Source organism: Macadamia integrifolia, unplaced genomic scaffold (genome assembly GCF_013358625.1).
Source record: "Macadamia integrifolia cultivar HAES 741 unplaced genomic scaffold, SCU_Mint_v3 scaffold951, whole genome shotgun sequence".
NCBI classification, from domain to species: Eukaryota; Viridiplantae; Streptophyta; class Magnoliopsida; order Proteales; family Proteaceae; genus Macadamia; species Macadamia integrifolia.
The window spans coordinates 58,638-77,691 of record NW_024870594.1 but is presented as its reverse complement, the minus strand read 5'-3'; the positions used below and the strand labels follow the sequence as shown (position 1 = coordinate 77,691).

At 41.5% G+C, this 19,054-nt stretch overlaps 1 protein-coding gene across 2 annotated transcripts in view; it reads left to right on the top strand.

Moving 5' to 3' along the window:
* Positions 1–19,054, top strand: part of LOC122070590 (alpha-glucosidase 2) — a 156,834-nt gene that overhangs the window by 117,974 nt on the left and 19,806 nt on the right. For both annotated transcript variants that reach the window (XM_042634788.1, XM_042634787.1), the window contains exons 17-18: positions 18,126–18,319; positions 18,449–18,557. In XM_042634788.1, coding sequence (XP_042490722.1) covers positions 18,126–18,319; positions 18,449–18,557 — 303 coding nt within the window. The remainder of the gene's footprint in view (positions 1–18,125; positions 18,320–18,448; positions 18,558–19,054) is intronic.

Below are 19,054 nucleotides of genomic sequence, written 5' to 3'. Positions count from 1 at the left end.
ATGTTTGCTACCATTTCACTAATAGTGGTCCATTGCAAAAAAAAAAAATGGTATCCTGACATGGCCTGAACCCTTCCTGATCCTCCCATGGCCAGCGCCCTCCTGGTGGTCTCCTCCCCTGGTACCTCTCTGCTTATAGCCACCTTACAGCCTATCTCTACCTCCTCCCTCATTCCTCAAGCAAACCCCTCTGGCCGTCCCCTCTTACCTTCCTCCCAACGTACCTCCTCTTCCTTCCTCTGTGAATCCCTGGACTGGTCGCATTCCTCTCTCTGCTGGCCTCCCTTCTGTTGAGAGACTCAACCTTTGTTACATCCCCCCTTCCATCCTTGACAACCAGAAGGTTGTTATCTGTCCTTGCAGCCTTCTTGCCCCTGAAATTTCCAGGTGGAAGACTTGTCTTGTAGGCGGATTTCTTGGTAACCCCCCTCCATTCACTATTGTCAAAACCTCTCTGTCTAAACAATGGAAAATCCTAGGAACTATGGACACCTTCCTCATTGAAAATGGTACCTTCCTCGTCAATTTCTCCCTCGAAGAAGACAAAGCCAGAGTTCTTGAATCCAGCCCTTGGCAAGTAGGGAAAAACCCTGTCTTTGTTAAAACTATGGGACCAATATGTGCATCTCCATAAACTGGACTTTCAGTCCCTTCCTCAGTGTAGTTCTCCCCAACCTACCTCTCCACGAATGGTGCGGAAATGGACTGTTTGTCAGTGGCAGAATGAAACTCGTGTGAATCGTATGTGGATTGGGGCTGTCACATCGAAAGGCGAGAGCAGGCACCTCCGGCACCTTGATTTTCTCACAAACTACTATTTGTATTTGGAAGCACATATTATTTCGTATATCAGATGGGCACTCATCTCTTCAATCAATCAAAATCAAATCAAAAGGAGATTTTGTGTACTTTATGGCTCTTATGGTCCGGGTTTCAGTACAATCGGATTTGTAATTGGTTCTCCTCTCTTCTCTGATGAAAGAGGAAGAAAAAAGATAGACTCTTCTTTTTTAGAATCTGTATTGATGTTATTGCTGATGTCCTCCCTCCATCCTCAGTTCTTGTGATGGATGATGAAGGCCATTCATTTAGTCAACAAGTATTTTATGAGTGGACCACCCCTCAATGTCTACATTGCAAAGTCTTCGGTCATCACACCAAGTCCTACTCGTCCTTCATTAGTGATGCAAACCCCCATTCTGAGAAAGACGGTTCCTTCCCTGCTACTCTAGAGGTTGGCCCCCCTTCCTCACCCTAGGACAGCTCTCAACCCCCATGTAACGCCTTGGCTGCCCCTGTCTTCTGAGACCCTAGCCGTGGTCGCTGATGGAGTCGTAGCCGGCCCTGTCCTCATTCTGACCATTTGCCAATAGGCTTCTCCCATCCCTCTTTGGGAACAGAAATTCGTGACTCCCAAGGTCTTCACAATCCATCTCTTGGCCCTACAGTCCTTCATGGATTTACCCCTGCTCATAACCAATCCTTGGATCTCCTGACTCGCAAATGGAGTCTCCCTCCCCCACTACATCCCTTGCTACGACTGTCAGCCATCTGACATCGATCCCTTCTACCAACAACACTCTTCCCTAGCTTCAGACATCCTCTGTCAGAAATCTTTCACAATGTTCTTCTCCCCCTCCTTCCTCATCTCCCTCTGCTCTTGTCAGTGCCTCTATTTCGTCTACGCCTAGACCTGGTTACCCTTCCTTGTTGGTTTACCCCTCCATCCTCCCTCCTTTGCTTCCTCTGCTTCACTCTATTTCCTTATCTCGTGACTTATCTATCTCTAGACCTCTGGCTCATGCCACATCCTTTACTGGAACCCATGACCTAACCTCTTCTCTAACCTATGTCCATGGCTTAACTCAAGCCCATCCCCAACCCTCAACTCAAGCCCATTAACATCCCCCTCCTCCAGCCCACAACCTATCATCGCCTTTAGCCCATGGCCTATCTTTATCCTAGCCCCTAGCTAAGCCCCCTTCTTAGCTCAAGCCCACTCCTCTACCGCCGTATCAGTCGGCTAAGGATTAAAGTATCGGTATCGGTTGCCAAAACTAAGATACGTATCGGAGGGTATCGTATTGTTTCGGAGATACGCTAAGATACGATACCCTCCGATACGCACATAAATGGATAAGAAACACTTTTTTATATACTTTTGCATACAAACTTTGTTAAAAAAGGCTATTGATAACATGTGTTATGCATAAACACTAAATTGAGGGTATTGCACTAAGAATTCAAGGTTTGTAGTTGTCCCATAAATGTAAAATCCCTATTCCTAACTTTGATTTCCACTTTAGTTAGAGAGAAACATGGCTAGCAGTAACTTTAGAACAAAAAACCTTAAAAATATCGTGTTTTTTTTTAAAATGACCCATCTTGGCCATTATATGACCGTAGCGCACTATATCAGTATATATCGGTACATATCGGTAGATACATACCGATACGTATCGATACATATCGAAACGTACATTTCACCTCGATTTTATAATTTCTATAAAGTATCGGTGCGTATCTGTGTATCGTATTGTATTGGTGTGTATCAGTGGTGTATTGGTGCGTATCAGTATGTATCATAGGATACATATCGATACGAAAGGATTTTAAAAATTCCATGTATAGTATCAGTGTGTATCGTATCAGTAAGGGCCGATACGGTACAATACGTACTGATACTTAAAACCATGACCGCAACCGCCCAGACCCCATTGCCTTGAGCTTGTTCCCTTTTTGGAAACCCATAACGCTCTCCTCCCTGTAGATCTAGGCATGTTTGATTCTCATCTCCTGGCTGAGCCTTGGGCTCGTTCTCCTTTGCCCGAATCCTCACGTCCTGGTATGATTTCCTCCCTGTTTGACTAGGCCACTCGTCGTTTAATCTCACCTTCTATTGAGGCCTTTGATCGCTGTCATGAACGAATCAAAATAAACCCTAACTAAACTATGAGATAGTGGTAAGAAAGGGGTCAAACCCACATAGAACTAGAAGACTAAATCTACTAGAATTGAGGTGAATGTTGTTTTGAATATCAATTTTGTAAAATTCAGAATTTTAATTAAACCTAAATGAACCAATTAATAAGAACAAGAATTAATGAGAAGAAGCTATCCTTAGGTCTTGAATCCGTTTTGGTATTATTATCAATTTCTGGTTCATACTTCGATTCACTGAAACTACAAGTTCCAATGCAACTACAAAAACACAATCTTTGACTACACTAAGCATAACCTATCATGTCAAGCACTATCGTCTATCGCTTTCTCTTAGCATGCTTAGTGTGATTGGTTAAAGGCTGTCATTAGCATATTGCCAAAAATCGCATGAAATACCTTTGCTTGAATAGAATAATTGAATCACAGAAACAAATATCCTAAACTAATTTAACTATTAAAATCATCCACAATGGGGAGGAGTCTTTAACATCAAACAATCAAGTATGAACTTAAACCAGAAATTAAATAACAATAAACCAAAACTTCATCTAGACCTAAAGATAGAAAGGAACTTAGCCGCTCATGGTGCTAATGAAGGAATGGCAGCAATGATGATGATGGTGATGAAACCTTGGCACCATGGCAATCCTCTCCGTGCAATGCTGTTCCTGAAAATCCATCCCAAAGAAAGCGTGATCCAAGAAGAAAGGAGAACTATGAGAACCAAGAAAGTAAAACCAACCAGCTTTCTCCTCTATGAAGGGTGTGATTTGGCAGCCTCTCTTCTCAAGAATGAGAGTGAAAAATCTAAAAAGAGGACTAAAAAAGATATATGCCGAAAGAGGGTGGTGCATGTCATATGGTAGGGGTGGACTTGGATTAGGAGAGTGAGGGGAGAGATCGACTAAGGTTAGGGGTAATTCAGTGGTAGAGAGGAATCGTGGGTAGGGGAGAAGAAATAGGGAAAAGAGAGAGAATGTGTGGGTGAGAGAGAGGGATCGACTAGATTAAGGAATAAGATAGAGAGGGAGCTAACAGATTGGGAGAGAGTCTAGGGAGAAATAGATACTGTGGGCCATAAGAGACAAAATAGGGAAAAGAGAGGGAGAAAGGGAATGCGTGTAAGATGTAAACCGTGGGATGGGGGAGAGAAAATAGGAGATGGGAGATAAAGAAAGAATAGGGAGAGAACATGGGAGATGTTTTAGGTAAAGTGGGAGAGAGAGATTCCTATTATATTTTGGACAAGGAAAGAGAAGAAGATGAGATAAAATAGGAAAATAAGGAAGAAAGATGAGAGAGTAGGAGAGGGTAGAAGTGAAGGACGTATGGAAGAGGGAAAGAGGGAAAACCGTCCTCAATTTCCTTTTTTTTTTATTTTTTTTATTCTCTTTTTCTCTCAGAAATTCCAATTCTGCCCTTGATCCTTTACCCTTGCTTCTAGACTGCAACATCTCCAGCCATTTAGCATCAAACCTGAGCACATCTCTTGAAGACCCTGCGACCAAAGATTATCCCAATATGTGGTTAAATTACTCATGAAAATCAACTTAAAATTAACAATTGAATATTATTTTTATGAATAATTGTGACCCGATCACGCCTCCCCTCGCAAACCTGCAATCTAGTCATCGTCGCATCGTCACTACTGTCATGTTGTTGCTCTGCCTTGCTCCACCCTCGAGCCTCTTGCACCTTGGTCTCCAAGCGTCGTCACCTCTATTGAGGCTCCCCCTCGTAAATCTTCCGCCTTCGCTCCCTTGAGCCATGCTGAGGCTTTTTTCTCGTATGCCCCTGTCGTCATCAACTCTCTCCTGCGCCATCGTCTTCAATCATCTTCACATCTATTGAGGCTTCCCCTCGCAGATCTGACACCTTTGCTCCCTCAAGCTATCTTTATCGTCGTGCTAAGGCTTCCCCTCACATGCCCCTGTTGTCGTCTGCAATTATCAATCATGATGTCTTCGCCGAGGCCTCCCTTCACATGCCCATTCAGTATTGCTACAACCCCTCCCCTGCTGAGGCTTCCCCTCGCAGAGAAAATTTTGCTCACTCACCGCCTCAGCAATTGGCTACCTTGGAGACCAGCCCCAGCTCTGACCCTCATGCCTCTCCATTGGTAGCTCTCGGGCTGTCTCCAACCAGCAACAGAAGTGCACTTCATTGAAGAACATTGCACATAGGCCCATTATCTCTTTGCCTCTATACAATAATATAACTTCCAACTCCAAGCATAAGGCGAAAAAGAAACCCTCTGGGCCCATGTCTTCAGCAAATCCCCCCCTTTAGGTTCAATTAGCTCCCCTCCCCCTGTGCAGGAATACATCAGAAAGAAGAAAAGGAGCAATACCTCTAGCCAGGCCTCAAATTCAAATAGCTCAAAAGAGCTCCCACCTCCAATGGTGTCTTTGGAACATTTGTGGTCTTAACTCCACAGCAAAGAAGGGAGAAATCCTCTCTCTTCTGAAATCTTGATCTCATTTGCCTCCTTGAAACCAGAATTTCCCATTCCAAAGCTTCTCAGATTGCCTCCTTTATCGCTCCTTCCTGGACCATGTTATCTAATTACTCTTACAATCCCCTTGGCCGCATCTGGATCCTATGGAACCCCGAAAAATTTTATGTTACCCTCTCCTCCTCCTCCTCCCAATTTGTCCATCTTGTCATATCCTTTTTCTCTTCCTCCCTGTCCTCCTTCATTGTGCTCTATGCCCTTAACCATGCAAATGATAGAATTGCCCTCTATAGAATGATCTTAGGCTTCTGGCTAATAGGCCAACTCCCTCCCCTGGGGCATTGGGGGAGACTTCAATGTTGTCCGAGCTGCCCATGAAAAGCTTGGTGGGCTCAACATCAATGCCCCAGCTATTGATGCTTTCAACTCTTGCCTGGGGAACATTGCGATGAATGAACTCATATGGTCTGGGACCAAGCTTACTTGTCACAATTAAAGAAGTGGTAAGGACAGGATTGCTTGTAAGCTTGACAGAATCCTTACAAATGACCATTTGCTCTCCTCCTTCCCTTCCTCCAATCTACCTTCGGCCTTCCCAATATCTCTGACCACTGCCCTAGTTCTCTTCATGTCCAGCCTTATGTCTCCTTCGGGCCCAAGCCCTTTAAATTCTTTGACATGTGGGCCAATAATCAGGACTTTATTCCCATTGTCAGAGAAGCCTGGAATAAGCCTTTCCAATCCTTCTCCCTCCCCCCTCCTCATTGCCATTTCCAATAAGCTTAAGAATGTTAAGGTTGCTCTGAAGGCTTGGAATTCCTCCTCCTTTGGCAACATTTCATTGAGGGTGTCTGACTGCAGAATCTAGTTGGCTGCCATCTGATCCAGCCTTCAATCTGATCTTCACAACCCCTCCCTTGCCTAGCTTCCCTTCCCTTGAGCTATCCTCCTTAATAGCTCAAGAAGAGAGCTTCCTCAAGTAGAAATCTAGAATTCAGTGGTTGGAACTGGGTGAATCTAACATGGCCTACTTCCGTCGCTCACTCAAAGCTAGTACAAATCTGAATTCCATCCCCAAACTCATTGCTAGTGATGGAACCATTCTCACCAACCTAGATTCCATCAAATATGAAGTCTCAGATTACTTTTCCAGCCTATTCAATCATTACCCCCCAACTGCTTCCTCTGTCCCTCCTAGCTTGATCAATAAGATCATTCCCCCCAGCTCCTTGCCTTCATTCAAGCTATTATTGCTTCTAACGAGAAGATTGCTGCAGTGATTCACTCTCATAAATTGAACAAAGCCCTCGGCACTGATGGGTTAAGAATGGCGTTCTTCTCCTCATGTTGGGACATTGTCAAATCTGACCTCTTGACTGTTGTCCGCAGTTTCTTTTACTCCCCTTCTCATATCGAAGGGATCAATCAAACCTTCTTATGTCTCATCCCCAGAAAAGTGGGTGCCTCCTCCATAGCTGATTTCAAGCCTATCTTGCTCTGTAATCTCCTCTATAAATTCATTTCCAAGATCTTGGCCAACAGAATCCACCTAGTGGTTGATTCTCTAGTTAGCGCAAATCAATCTGCTTTTATAGTTGGGAGAAGCATTGCTGATAACATCATTCTTTGCCTAGAAAATATCTGTGGATTTGAAAGAAAGTCCCATTCTCCTGCCGCTCTCATTAAAGTTGATATCCACAAGGCATTTGACTCCATCAAATGGGACTTCATTTCCACTATTCTGAGCAAGATGCGCTTCCCCCTATCTTCATCCATTGGATTCACTCCTTACATCTCCACTCGTCACTTCTCTGTCATGGTCAACGGTTCCCTTACTAGCAAGGATTAATGTATTAGTATCAGTTGTATCGGTCGGCCAAAATTAAGATACGTATCGGAGGGTATCATATCGTATCGGATATATGCTAAGATATATTAAAGATACGTATATAAATGGATAGGAAACACTCTTTTATACATTTTTTTATAAAAAAGATTGTTAAAAAAAGCTATAGACAACATGTATTATGCATAAACACTAAATTGAAAGTATCACACTAAGAATTCAAGGTTTGTAGTTGTCCTATAAATGTAAAATCCTTGTTCCCAACCTTGATTTTCACTTTAGTTAGAGAGAAAAATGACTAGCGGCAACTTTGGAACAAAAACCCCTCAAAAAATATTTTTTTTTAAAAATGACCCATCTTAGCCATTATATGATCATACCGCATCGTATCAGTTCATATTGCTACATACCGGTACTATACGATACGTACCGATACATATCGAAACTTACATTTCACCTTGATTTTTAATTTTCCATAGAGTATTGGTATGTATCGATGCGTATCATATCATATCGTATCGAAGTGTATCAGTGCGTATCGGTATGTATCGTAGGATACATATCGATACAAAAGGATTTAAAATTTTTCATGTATCGTATCGATAGTATCATATCAGTAAGGGCCGATACATATACGTATCGGTCGATACGGTATGATACTTGAAACCATGCCTACTGGTTTCTTTTCCTCTTCTATTGGAATTTGGCAAGGTTGCCCCTCTCCCTCACTTTGGAAATCCTCTCTCAATCCATTCAATCCTCCACCAATCTCCAGCTTATCTCTCCCCTTCCCAAGTGCAAAGCTCTCAAGCTCACCCACCATGTTTTTGTGGATGACCTAATGATTTTCTCTAAGGCTGACCCCACCTCCATTCATTCTATAATTTCCTCCCTCCATCTCTTTGAAAATCTATCGGGTCTCTGTATTAATCTCCTCAAATCGCACCTTTTCCTTGCCGGTGTCTCTAATGCTCTAAAAGATTCCTTTCTTGGAATCACTGGCTTCTCCCTTGGGTCCATCCCAATCAAATACCCTGGTTTTCCTCTTATTCCTCCAGGCTTTCCGCTCATTACCACCCCCATGTTGGATTTTATTCGCAAAAAACTCCAGCTTTGGGAAGGCAAGTTTCTTATGCAGGATGCCTTGTCCTAATCAGATCTATTCTACAATCCTATTATATCTATTGGTCTGGAATCTTTCTTCTGCCTCAATTCAACATCAAATCTATTGAATCCCTCATGTGTGCTTTCCTTTGGAAGGGGGAGAATCTTCTAGATTCCTCCATCCCATCAGTTGGGCCAAAGTTTGCCTCCCTAGGCATGAAGGAGGCTTAGGGGTTTGTAGGATTATAAATGTCAACACTATGGGGATTCTCAAGCTTATTTGGAAGATAGTTTCCGAGCTCAAAAGCATCTAGGTCTCCTAGGTTTACTCCTCACTTCTCCACAAAGACTCTTTGACTGCCCCCCCCCCAACCCCAACTCTTCCTGGGTCTCGAGAGGCATCCTTAGCCTCTGGCCAATGGCTATTCGTGCCATTAAAAATTCAATCTCTGATGGCCTCTCCACTTCCTTTAGGATGGACAATTGGCACCCTACTGGTGTTCTGCTCTTTGAGATTGGCCATAGGGCTGCCTACTCCTCTGACATTAGCAAAGACTCCACCATGGCCTCCTTCATCTCCAATAGATCCTAGGCCCTCCGATGTTCCCCCCCCCTCTCGGCCATTTGGTTGGCCTTCCCCAAGGTTTAAGATCTCGCCTCTTGCCCCCCATCTCGCTAATCCAAAAAAGAGAGATCTGGCGAAATCTTGTCGAGATCATGTATTTTTTTGCAGTTGGCTCGGTGGCCATATGATCTTTGTAGTCCCTGAAAACTAGGTATTTACCCTATTTTGGGACTTCTAAATACAATGGAAATGTCAGTTTTTTTTAAATCAAACTTAAAATGGTACTTTGATTTTGTACCCCATGTAAGTAGTCTCCGACTCTTTGGACCCTAGGCTAGTATGCTTTATTCCACAATCCACATTTCACGATCAACACATGACACACCATAATCAGAAGAATTTAAAAGACATCATAGCTAATTACTTAATTGATTAACAATTAACATTGATGACTGATGAGTCACATTAACATACATTGAAAATTTGAAATGACATAAGATAAGTTACATAACAACATAAGGTCAGTATGCATCATTTATTTCAAACAAAAAAATAAAAACATAAAAAAATTTTAAACAGAAAAAATTTATTTCCCTCCATGAATCCATAGATCAGTGATATGCATCACATAAAAAAAATAAAAAATAGAAAAACGCACACGCACAATGCAAACCAACAAGTATTGATGATGTTTCCATGAAAAATTGGGTTTGGGAAGAAAGTAACACCAAATGTGGATGAGGAGGTAATATTCTTTACTCTTTAACCTTCAATGAGTGTAGGAATGGAGATCCTCAAGCAAAAGCGCCAAAATTCTTTCTCCTTAGTGTTTTTTCTTAAAAAAAAAAAAATAGAGAAAGAGGCGAGATTCGGAGCGATTTCGGCGAGATTTGGCGAGATATGATAAGATCTCAGCGAGATCGTCATTTTTACGACTCGCCTATGATCTGGTCTCGCTAAATTAAAAAAACGAGATCTCGCGCTAAAATCTCACCGAGATCTTGAACCATGGCCCTCCCCCTATCTCCCCGGGCATCAAAGCAGAGGAGACAAAGTCTATTGGATTTCTTCTCCCTCGAGTTCCTTTCGCTCCTTCTCTGCTTGGAATTATATTCGCTCTCATTCTCCCTTTGCCCCTTGAAGAAAGATTGTCTGGAGAGCTCTCTCTAATTGCCTTCCTGCACAATCCTTTCTGATTCATCATCAAATTCCTGTTTTCAGTCTTGTTGTCTTTACTGGAATGGTATTGAAGACATAAACCATCTATTCTTTGATTGCCCCTTTTGTTCCTCGGTCCGGAAAAGTATCCTCAGCACCTGTTGGCCTGGGAGGAGACTTATTCTCCCTTTCCACAGGGAATGGATTTGGGTTAACATGACCTAAGAGGGTCCCTCTATTTGTGACACGGTTGGTAAGCTCGTTTTTTTGTGCCACTATTAACCACATTTGGATGGAGTGAAACCTCCGAAGATGGACTTCTAACTCTCTCTCTTTCATCTTGATTTGGAAAGCCATCTTCTTTGAACTAAGCTTCAAAGTGAAGATGCTTCATCCTCTCTTTGTAAGAAATTTCCCAAGGAACATCCTCATTGTTTTCCCATAGGACCTCCTCTTCATTCTTCCCTCCCCTCCCCTGTAATTGTCTCCACTCTTTCTTTTGCTTTTCTTTTGCCTATTCTCACTGTTACAATCATAGTTTTTAAGGCGGTAAGGCGACGGAGGCGTTTGAGGGTCTTTCGGAGCGCCTTAGCGATAAGGCGGGTATAAAGCGTCGCCTTATTGACTAAAGCGTTCCTATGTAATTTTTTTATAAAACCAATCTTTTTGGCTCAAATCCTAGTTGAATCCTATTACTCATATGTTAAATAAATATTAAAGGTTCATATTCACACCAATGTAAGATATTCATCAAGAAAACAAATCAATAAAGTGAATAAACTAAGTTCATCTTCATCCATCATCAATCATATTAACATATAATATAAATACATAATTATGAAACAAAACTATAAATATAAAGAAAAGAAGACAAAAAATACAAGTATTTATTATACTTACTTCTATGATGCCAAAATGAGTGCCTAAGCCCTAAGGTCATCCACTATATTTCTACTCTTGTCAAAGAAGAATGAAGCTCACCGCTGCCGGAGCAAAATGGTCGCCTAGATCAGTGGTTCTTCCTTATTCCTTGATTCCTTCTCAAAGCCCTTTCTTAAAACCCTTGACAAAATCCAAACCCTGTTTGTGAATCTTGTTTTCATTTTGTTTGTTGTGGTTATTTTTGGTGGAGTAAAGCTAATCTCATACATCTCAAGTGTTAACAAAATCATACACCTACCAATAAAAAATTTATATTTGGAATCTTCATCAAGTAATTTTAAAATGTGTTAAAAAAAAAAAACCCATAAGGCGCCACTTCACATAAGGCGAAGCACTGCCTTACCATCTCTAGACCACATCAATGCCGTCACCTTACCAGCGCCTTAAAAACTATGGTTACAATTTCAGATTCCTGTAACCAAACCAGTAAACCAGAAAAAGAGAAGAAGAAAAGAAAGAAAAAGAGAAGAGAGAAAGGAAAAATCACAAGTAGTCCCAAAAGTGGAGAGCAACCTGCGATCTGTCCAGAATGGCTGATCGTAGGTCTCTCTGTGAATGTAGATTAAGACCATAGAGGAAAAAATTACAATCATAGCATGTCAGCTAACTGATCCATTGAAGGAACAAACGGAGTCTCAATCAGCTTCTTCAGACCAGCATCACGAACAAAATGGTAGTCCACTTCTATGTGTTTGGTCCTCTCATGGAAGACCGGATTACTAGCAATGTATACTGCAACTTGGTTGTCACAATACATCTTCATTGGCTTTGCTCACTAGAAATCCCAACTCCAAGAATAACGATCGCAGTCACATCAACTCAGCAGTGATATGAACCATAGCTCTGTATTCTGCTTCTGCACTGGACCGGGCAATAGTAGTCTGCTTCTTGCTATGCCACGGAATAAGATTACCTCCAACAAATGTGTAGTATCTAGTAGTAGATCTCCGATCACTAGTAGAGCTAGCCCAATTAGCATCAGAATACCCACTAGTTCCATATGCCGATTAGGACGATAAATCAACCATTTTCCAGGGGCACCTTTTAGATAGTGAAGAACACGAACAGTAGCATCCCAATGTGCTTTCTGAGGAGACTGCATGAACTGACTAAGAACTCCAACAGCATAGGAAATGTCAGGACGAGTCACAGTGAGGTAAATCAACTTGCCAATCAAGCTCCTGTACTGATGCACATCCTGGAGGGGTTCACCATCATCCACACCAAACTTTTGGTGAGGGTCCATAGGAATATCAACAGGTCTGGATGCAAGCATCCCAGTATCAGATAGAAGATCCACCACATACTTCCTTTGAGACAAACTGATCCCTCTCTTACAACTAATTACCTCAATCCCAAGGAAATAATGAAGTTGGCCTAGATCCTTTGTCTGAAAATGGTGTTGGAGATGATTTTTTATTTCAGAAATTCATACCTCATCTTTACCAGTCAGAATAATATCATCAACATATACTACCAAAACAACCAGCTTATCACCTCTACGACAAACAAACACAAAATGATCAAAATAACACTGAGAAAAACCACAAATAACTATGGTAGCACTGAACTTGTCAAACCATGCCCGAGGAGACTGTTTAAGCCCATAGATAGCCTTATGTAAGCGACACACATGACCTGTACTCTCCCCTTGAGCAACATACCTAGGAGGTTGTTCCATATATACCTCTTCCTATAGGTCACCATTCAAGAAGGCATTCTTGATGTCCAATTGAAATAAAGGCCAATCAAAGTTGATAGCAAGAGAAATAAGAAGACGAACAGAATTCAGTCTAATAACCGGGGAGAAGGTCTCAAAGTAATCAACACCATATGTCTGAGTATACCCCTTAGCAACCAGAAGGGTCTTCAACCGCTCAACAGAGCCATCAGAATGATACTTAACAGTGTACACTAAGCGACACTTCACCAAATCCTTACCAGGAGGTAAATCTACCAGACTCCAGGTACTACAACTCAAGAGAGCATCCATTTCTACATCCATGGCAGCCTTCCATCGAGGGATACATAGGGCCTCATTATAGGTACGGGGAATAGGGTTAGTGGAAAGAGATAGGGCAAGACCATGGATGGGCAAGGAAAAATGAGATAAAGACACAAAGTTATCAATAGGGTACACAAGCATAGATTTTTTAGTGCAAGAACGTGTACCTTTCCTATGCGCAATTGGTAAGTCATCAGGCGGGGGAGGAAGGGGAGCTTCACTAGAGGAAGGCCGCAATGGAAGGAGTGAAGCATCTGGAGTAATTACCTCACCACTTGGCTGTCCAATCTTCTTCCTGCACGGATAAACCTGTAGAGGAGGAGAGTCACTGGCACTAGGAGCATCAAGGAAGGGTATAAGGGAGGGTATGGGAGGAGGGGATGGAGAAGACCACTCTATACTAGAGGGAAACACTGGAGGAGGATAAAAGGATGTACCTTCAAAGAAGGTCACATTGGCTCTAACAAAGTTCCTGTGTGTGGTAGGGTCAACACTTATACCCTTTCTGAGTACGAGAATAACCCAAAAAAATACATTTAGTAGATCTACGAGTCAACTTATCAATTTGCCCATGCAAGTTATGGACAAAACACACACACCCAAAAACTCGAGGAGGAACAGGAAAACTCGGTAAATTTGGGAACATAACAGAGAAGGGAGATTTGTTGGACAAAACCAAAGATGGCATGTGGTTAATCAAATGACATGCAATTAAAACACCATCACACCAGAAATGCTTAGGAACATACATATACAACATAATAGCTCGGGTAACCTCAAGGAGGTGCCGATTCTTGTGCTCTGCTTCTCCATTTTGCTGTGGAGTCTTTATTTCATTATGGAATTTTTGAAATACGTGTAAAATTTCAAATATGTCCTTAAACATCTAAAGCCATGTAAGGCAAGAATGTTCATCCTCAAATGTCACAAAATACCAAAATCCAAATCTATTACTGACTTTGCAAGGACCCCATACATCAGAATGGACTAAAGAAAATAAAGACGGACTACGAGACACAGCGAGATGGGAATGACACACAGTGATGTTTCCCTAACTCACAAGCCTCACACTCTAACCTAGGGACAGACTTAAAACTAGGAAATAAAAGATATAACTTAGAAAGCAACAAATGACCTAAACGACAATGCCATTAGAAGGGAGTAACGTCTCCAACAGCAGTAGCAGTAGCAAAAGAGGTAGGACAATGGCTGTTGAGGTAGTATAACCTATCCTTTTCACCCCCTCCACCAATCGTCTTCCTCGTGTGAAGATCCTGAAAAACACAGTAAGAAGGAAAGGATGTTACTGAGCAATTGAAGGAACCGGTTAATTGACTCATAGAGAAAAGACTTAATGGAAATTGAGGAACGTGTAAGATAGAGGATAAGTTGATGGATGGGGTAGGTGAAATAGAACCATAACCTAGAACCGGTGTGGAAGCACCATTAGCAAGGATAACAGAAGTAGAATTGGTACTCGAAGAAAAGTTCTTAAAAAAAGATGACTTATCGATCATATGAGCAGAAGCACCTGAATCAATGATCTAGGGGGTAGATGTAGTAGTAAGAAGGGCTGATGTACCTGTGTGGGCTAGGGTGGTAGAGGATGTAGACGCACCATTGGAAGTATTAGACGATGCCTCTAGAGTGTGTAAGCGTCGGAGCAATTGATTGATGTCATCGCGCAGACTGGTAGAGGAATCTCCTAAAGAAGGTGTAGGCTTAGTAGCAACTGAAGACACTATGTTAATACCATCATCCAACACTACATGATTGGCCAACTGGGTTGCCCATTCTGGCTTGCCATGCTTTGTCCAGCAAGTCTCAATAGTATGGTTGGGCTTCCCATAGTACGTGCACTGCCGAGTAGCATGATCAAAGGGCTGTCCACTAGAACCTCGACCAGCTGACCCACGTCCTACCCCACGATCGCGACCACGACCACAACCACATCCACATCCACAGTTAGCAACAAAAGCAGAGTTGTCTTTAGAAGACGAATCAGATTTGGTGGAGGAGGTGATTCGCTGCAATCGGGAATAGGCATCATTCAGAGTAGGAACCGTGTCACCTGCAAGTAAGTGGCCCTTTATTGCCTTCAGATCATTATTTACACCAGCCAAGAACTTGGAGTCAAAAAACTAATTACGTTGAGCCTTCAGCTTGTCAATATCAGTGGTCAAGGGTTGGAATACATTAAGTTCTTCCACCATTCCCCTGAATGTACTGTAATACTCCGAAAGAGATGTCAGGCTGGCGAAACTGAAACAGCTTCTCATAAATATCATAAATTCTTGTCATGTTCTTTTCTTGAGAGTGTGTTTCCTGCAAATCATCCCATACTCCCTTTGCAATAGAATGGAAGCCACATCTGGTTCCATACTATTCCATAGCCAGATTAAAATAAGGGCATTCTCCTTCAACCAGTCATCATAACCATTGTCTGAAGATAAAGGGGGATCAGAAGTGGTATACTTGAGTTTTCCCTTAGCCATTAGGTACACCTTCACCGATTGAGCCCAAAGTAGGTAGTTGGAGTTTCCCTTGAACTTGACGGAAGTAATCTGGATATTAATGTTGTCCGAGGTAGAAGAGGCAGTAGTAGGGTAGTTTCTTTGATCTCAGCCATGAGAACCAAAGAATATGACCAGCACATAGTCGCAGAGACAACAAATTAGGATGCACACACCAATCAGATCTGAAAACCAGCAGCCAAGTAGCAATCGAACACCAAAGAATTCAAAAAAAAATTTTAGGCAATAGGTGCTGCTGTTGGGGTGAGTCGACCTTGATGGCAGAACCAAAAGAAGCTTCAAAAAGCTAATAGTATAGGTAGACAGGTAGTAGGCAGCAACGACTTCAAAAGTCAGGTAGTAGAGACTTCACACATAGGGCGGCAGCCACAAAACAACCAGAAATTGGAGCAGCGGCTATGAAAAATTCAAAAAACTTGAGTCGCTGTGAGTGTAGACTTCAGTGATTTCAGAGAACAAGCATGGTACTCAGGTATTAGTATTTGAGATGCCTGGTTGTACTTTAAATCATCATAACCAGGCCAAAACAATATACTATATGCAGCAAGAGGTGGCTGCGCACCAAAGGGGAACACGCAAGGTGGAAGTCAGCAGAGATTGATCAACCAAAAAATCGATTTGATTACAGAAGCTTTGATACCATGTTACAATCCCAGATTCCTGTAACCAAACCAGTAAACCAGAAAAAGAGAAGAAGAAAAGAAAGAGAAAAAGAAAGGAAAAATCACAAGTAGTCCCAAAAGTGGGGAGCAACCTGCGATCTGTCCAGAATGGCTGATCGCAGGTCTCTCTGTGAATATATATTAAAACCATAGAGGAAAAAATTACAATCATAGCCCCCCCGAACATACAACCACAACCCTAAAGGAGCAAAGAAGGACCAATAGGACAAGTATGCCCCTATCGGCCCTGTCCAGATAGCGCTAATCCCGACAACATCAACACTCGCTTTCCCCCAGGGGCTGTATATTCTTTTCCCCTTCCCCCTTTTTGGTAATGAAATTCTTATCCACCCAAAAAATATATATTATATATATGAGAGCCTAAAATTGAAAGTTTCTATCCATAAGTGTCCTTGCCTAAATCTGGTTTTGAATTGCAAGTTGTTTGATCCCCAAATGATGATGAAATCATCACTACTAGAGTCGCTTCTGCCGATATAAACAAGGATTAAAGTATCGGTATCGGTTGTCATATCGGTCGGCTAAAATTACGATACGTATCGGAGGGGTATTGTATCGTATCGGAGATACGCTAAGATATGCTAAATATCAAGGATTAAAGTATCAGTATCGGTCGCCGTATCGGTATTGGTCATCGTATCAGTTGGCTAAATTTAAGATATGTATCGGAGGGGTATCTTATCGTATCGGAGAAACTTTAAACCTTGGATATAAATAGCAAATCAAGTTGATTTGCCAAAAAAAAAAAAATTGATTAGAATACCTTGCAGGAGCTCTCAATAAGTGCTTTACAGTCACAGATCATGTACTTTCATTTATAAGCGATGTATCAAGTTTATCTATAGGTATTGACCATATCTGGCCATGTATTGACCTGATACAATCAATGCATTTTTTTAGGTATCGTATCAATACCATATGCGTTGGTACCTTAAAGATATGATATGTATCGGTTACTATTGGCGGATATGGTAGGATACTTAAAACCTTGGGTATGCTCTATATTGACCAATCCAATAACTCTGCTTCTTCTTTCGGAATTGCCTAATCTTAAAAAGGAAACCTGAATGAGCTGCTTGAATTTTACAAGACCATGGGAGTCTGGGACTATGCAGTAAGTGTGTGATTCATGCTGCTTATTGGGACATCCTCACATCCTAAATTATTTTTATCTGTCTCTGGTTAAGATTTTACAGATCACTTCACCAGCAAAGAAAAACAAAAGAGGGGATACCGTCACCTCCTCAATCATTGTCACTGTCTCCGAGTAAGATCATTTTACAGATTACCAACAAAGAAAAATAAAAAAGGAAAGAGGAGGTTGCAGTCTGTTTCTCTCATCCTTTACATGACTTGTCAGGCGACTCAGGCGACCAATTCATAATAATTGACACTGAACCTGTAGACATGTGCTCGTTAATGCATTTTGTCCATTTTGACCCAGAAACTTATGGCCTCTATTATCTCTACCTGCAAAGTTGCAGTGTATGTGATCATACTTGCTTTCAATCAAATTGCCAGTCACATAGGCATTACCATTTCTTATTGATTGATTGATACTCTTGCAAGCAATGAGAATCTAAAGTATGTAGTAGATTTGAAGAAGTAATCTAATAATTGATTGATACTCTTGCAAGCAATGAGAATCTAAAGTATGTAGTAGATTTGAAGAAGTAATCTAATAGAATCCAATTATATCTGAGTACCCTTTGAACTGCCAAATTTTGTTAGTGCGTGTCCTTGGTAAATTATTTCCCTATTTATGTATATATTTACTAATGTCTTGTTAGCCATGGGAGGTGGTTGGACAATTGCAAGAATAGGTATTGAACTTTTGGTAGGACATGCATCTACTATTTCTACCATCAACAATACTCATTGCTTCTACAGGGAAAGCTGAAGGTGTTCTCTTTGAGGATGATGGTGATGGATATGAATTCAGCAGAGAGGGATACCTATTAACATATTATGTTGCAGAACGTCAATCTTCAGTTGTTACTGTTAAAGTTTCTAGAACTGAAGGATCATGGAAGAGGCCGAAACGTCGTCTGCATTTACAACTATTGCTAGGTGGAGGTGCAAAGGTATATCGTTTTTCTGTTAAGGCCATCTAATACTGCGACAGAAAATTTAAGAATGAAGTTTTCTAATTGGGACTTGGAGTCTCTCTTACGTAAGTTTTTTCATCCAAAATCATGCTTTTTATTGGGCAGCTTGATGCATGGGGCATTGATGGAGAGGTAGTGAAAATTATGATTCCTTTGGAATCTGAGGTGTCTCACCTAATATCCACAAGTGAGGAACAATACCGAGCTCATATGGGTAATGCTGTTCACCTCCACAACATCCCCAAGTTTGCTGTTTGTTTCTCAACTTGAATGGAAATAATTTTGTTAAATATTTGTTTCAAGTTTACTAGATTTGAATTGCGACTGGTACAATTTTAGCATATGTAGTCCATAGTTGTTGCGTTCTCTTTAAGATCTTTTCATTCTCCTTAGTCCTTCCCCCTCTGACCCTCTCCTCTCACACTTCCTCCACCCCCCCCCCCCCCACCTCAAAAAATAAAAAATAAAATCCCATCAATGCTTAATGGATGGACTATTAGAGTTAGAATGGTTACTTCTGTTTTTATTCCTTTGCTGTAACCTCTCTTAGTCATTTGGCTTTGTGCCACATCTCTTTTGTTTTAATGTTAAATTCACCCCTCATAGTTGTAATCTGAAAACTTTCGTTTATATTGTTGTTTTTTCATTTTATTTCATGTTAGTTTTGCTGAGGAAATTTGGAACATGGAGACGTCTTTCATTCTATGTAAT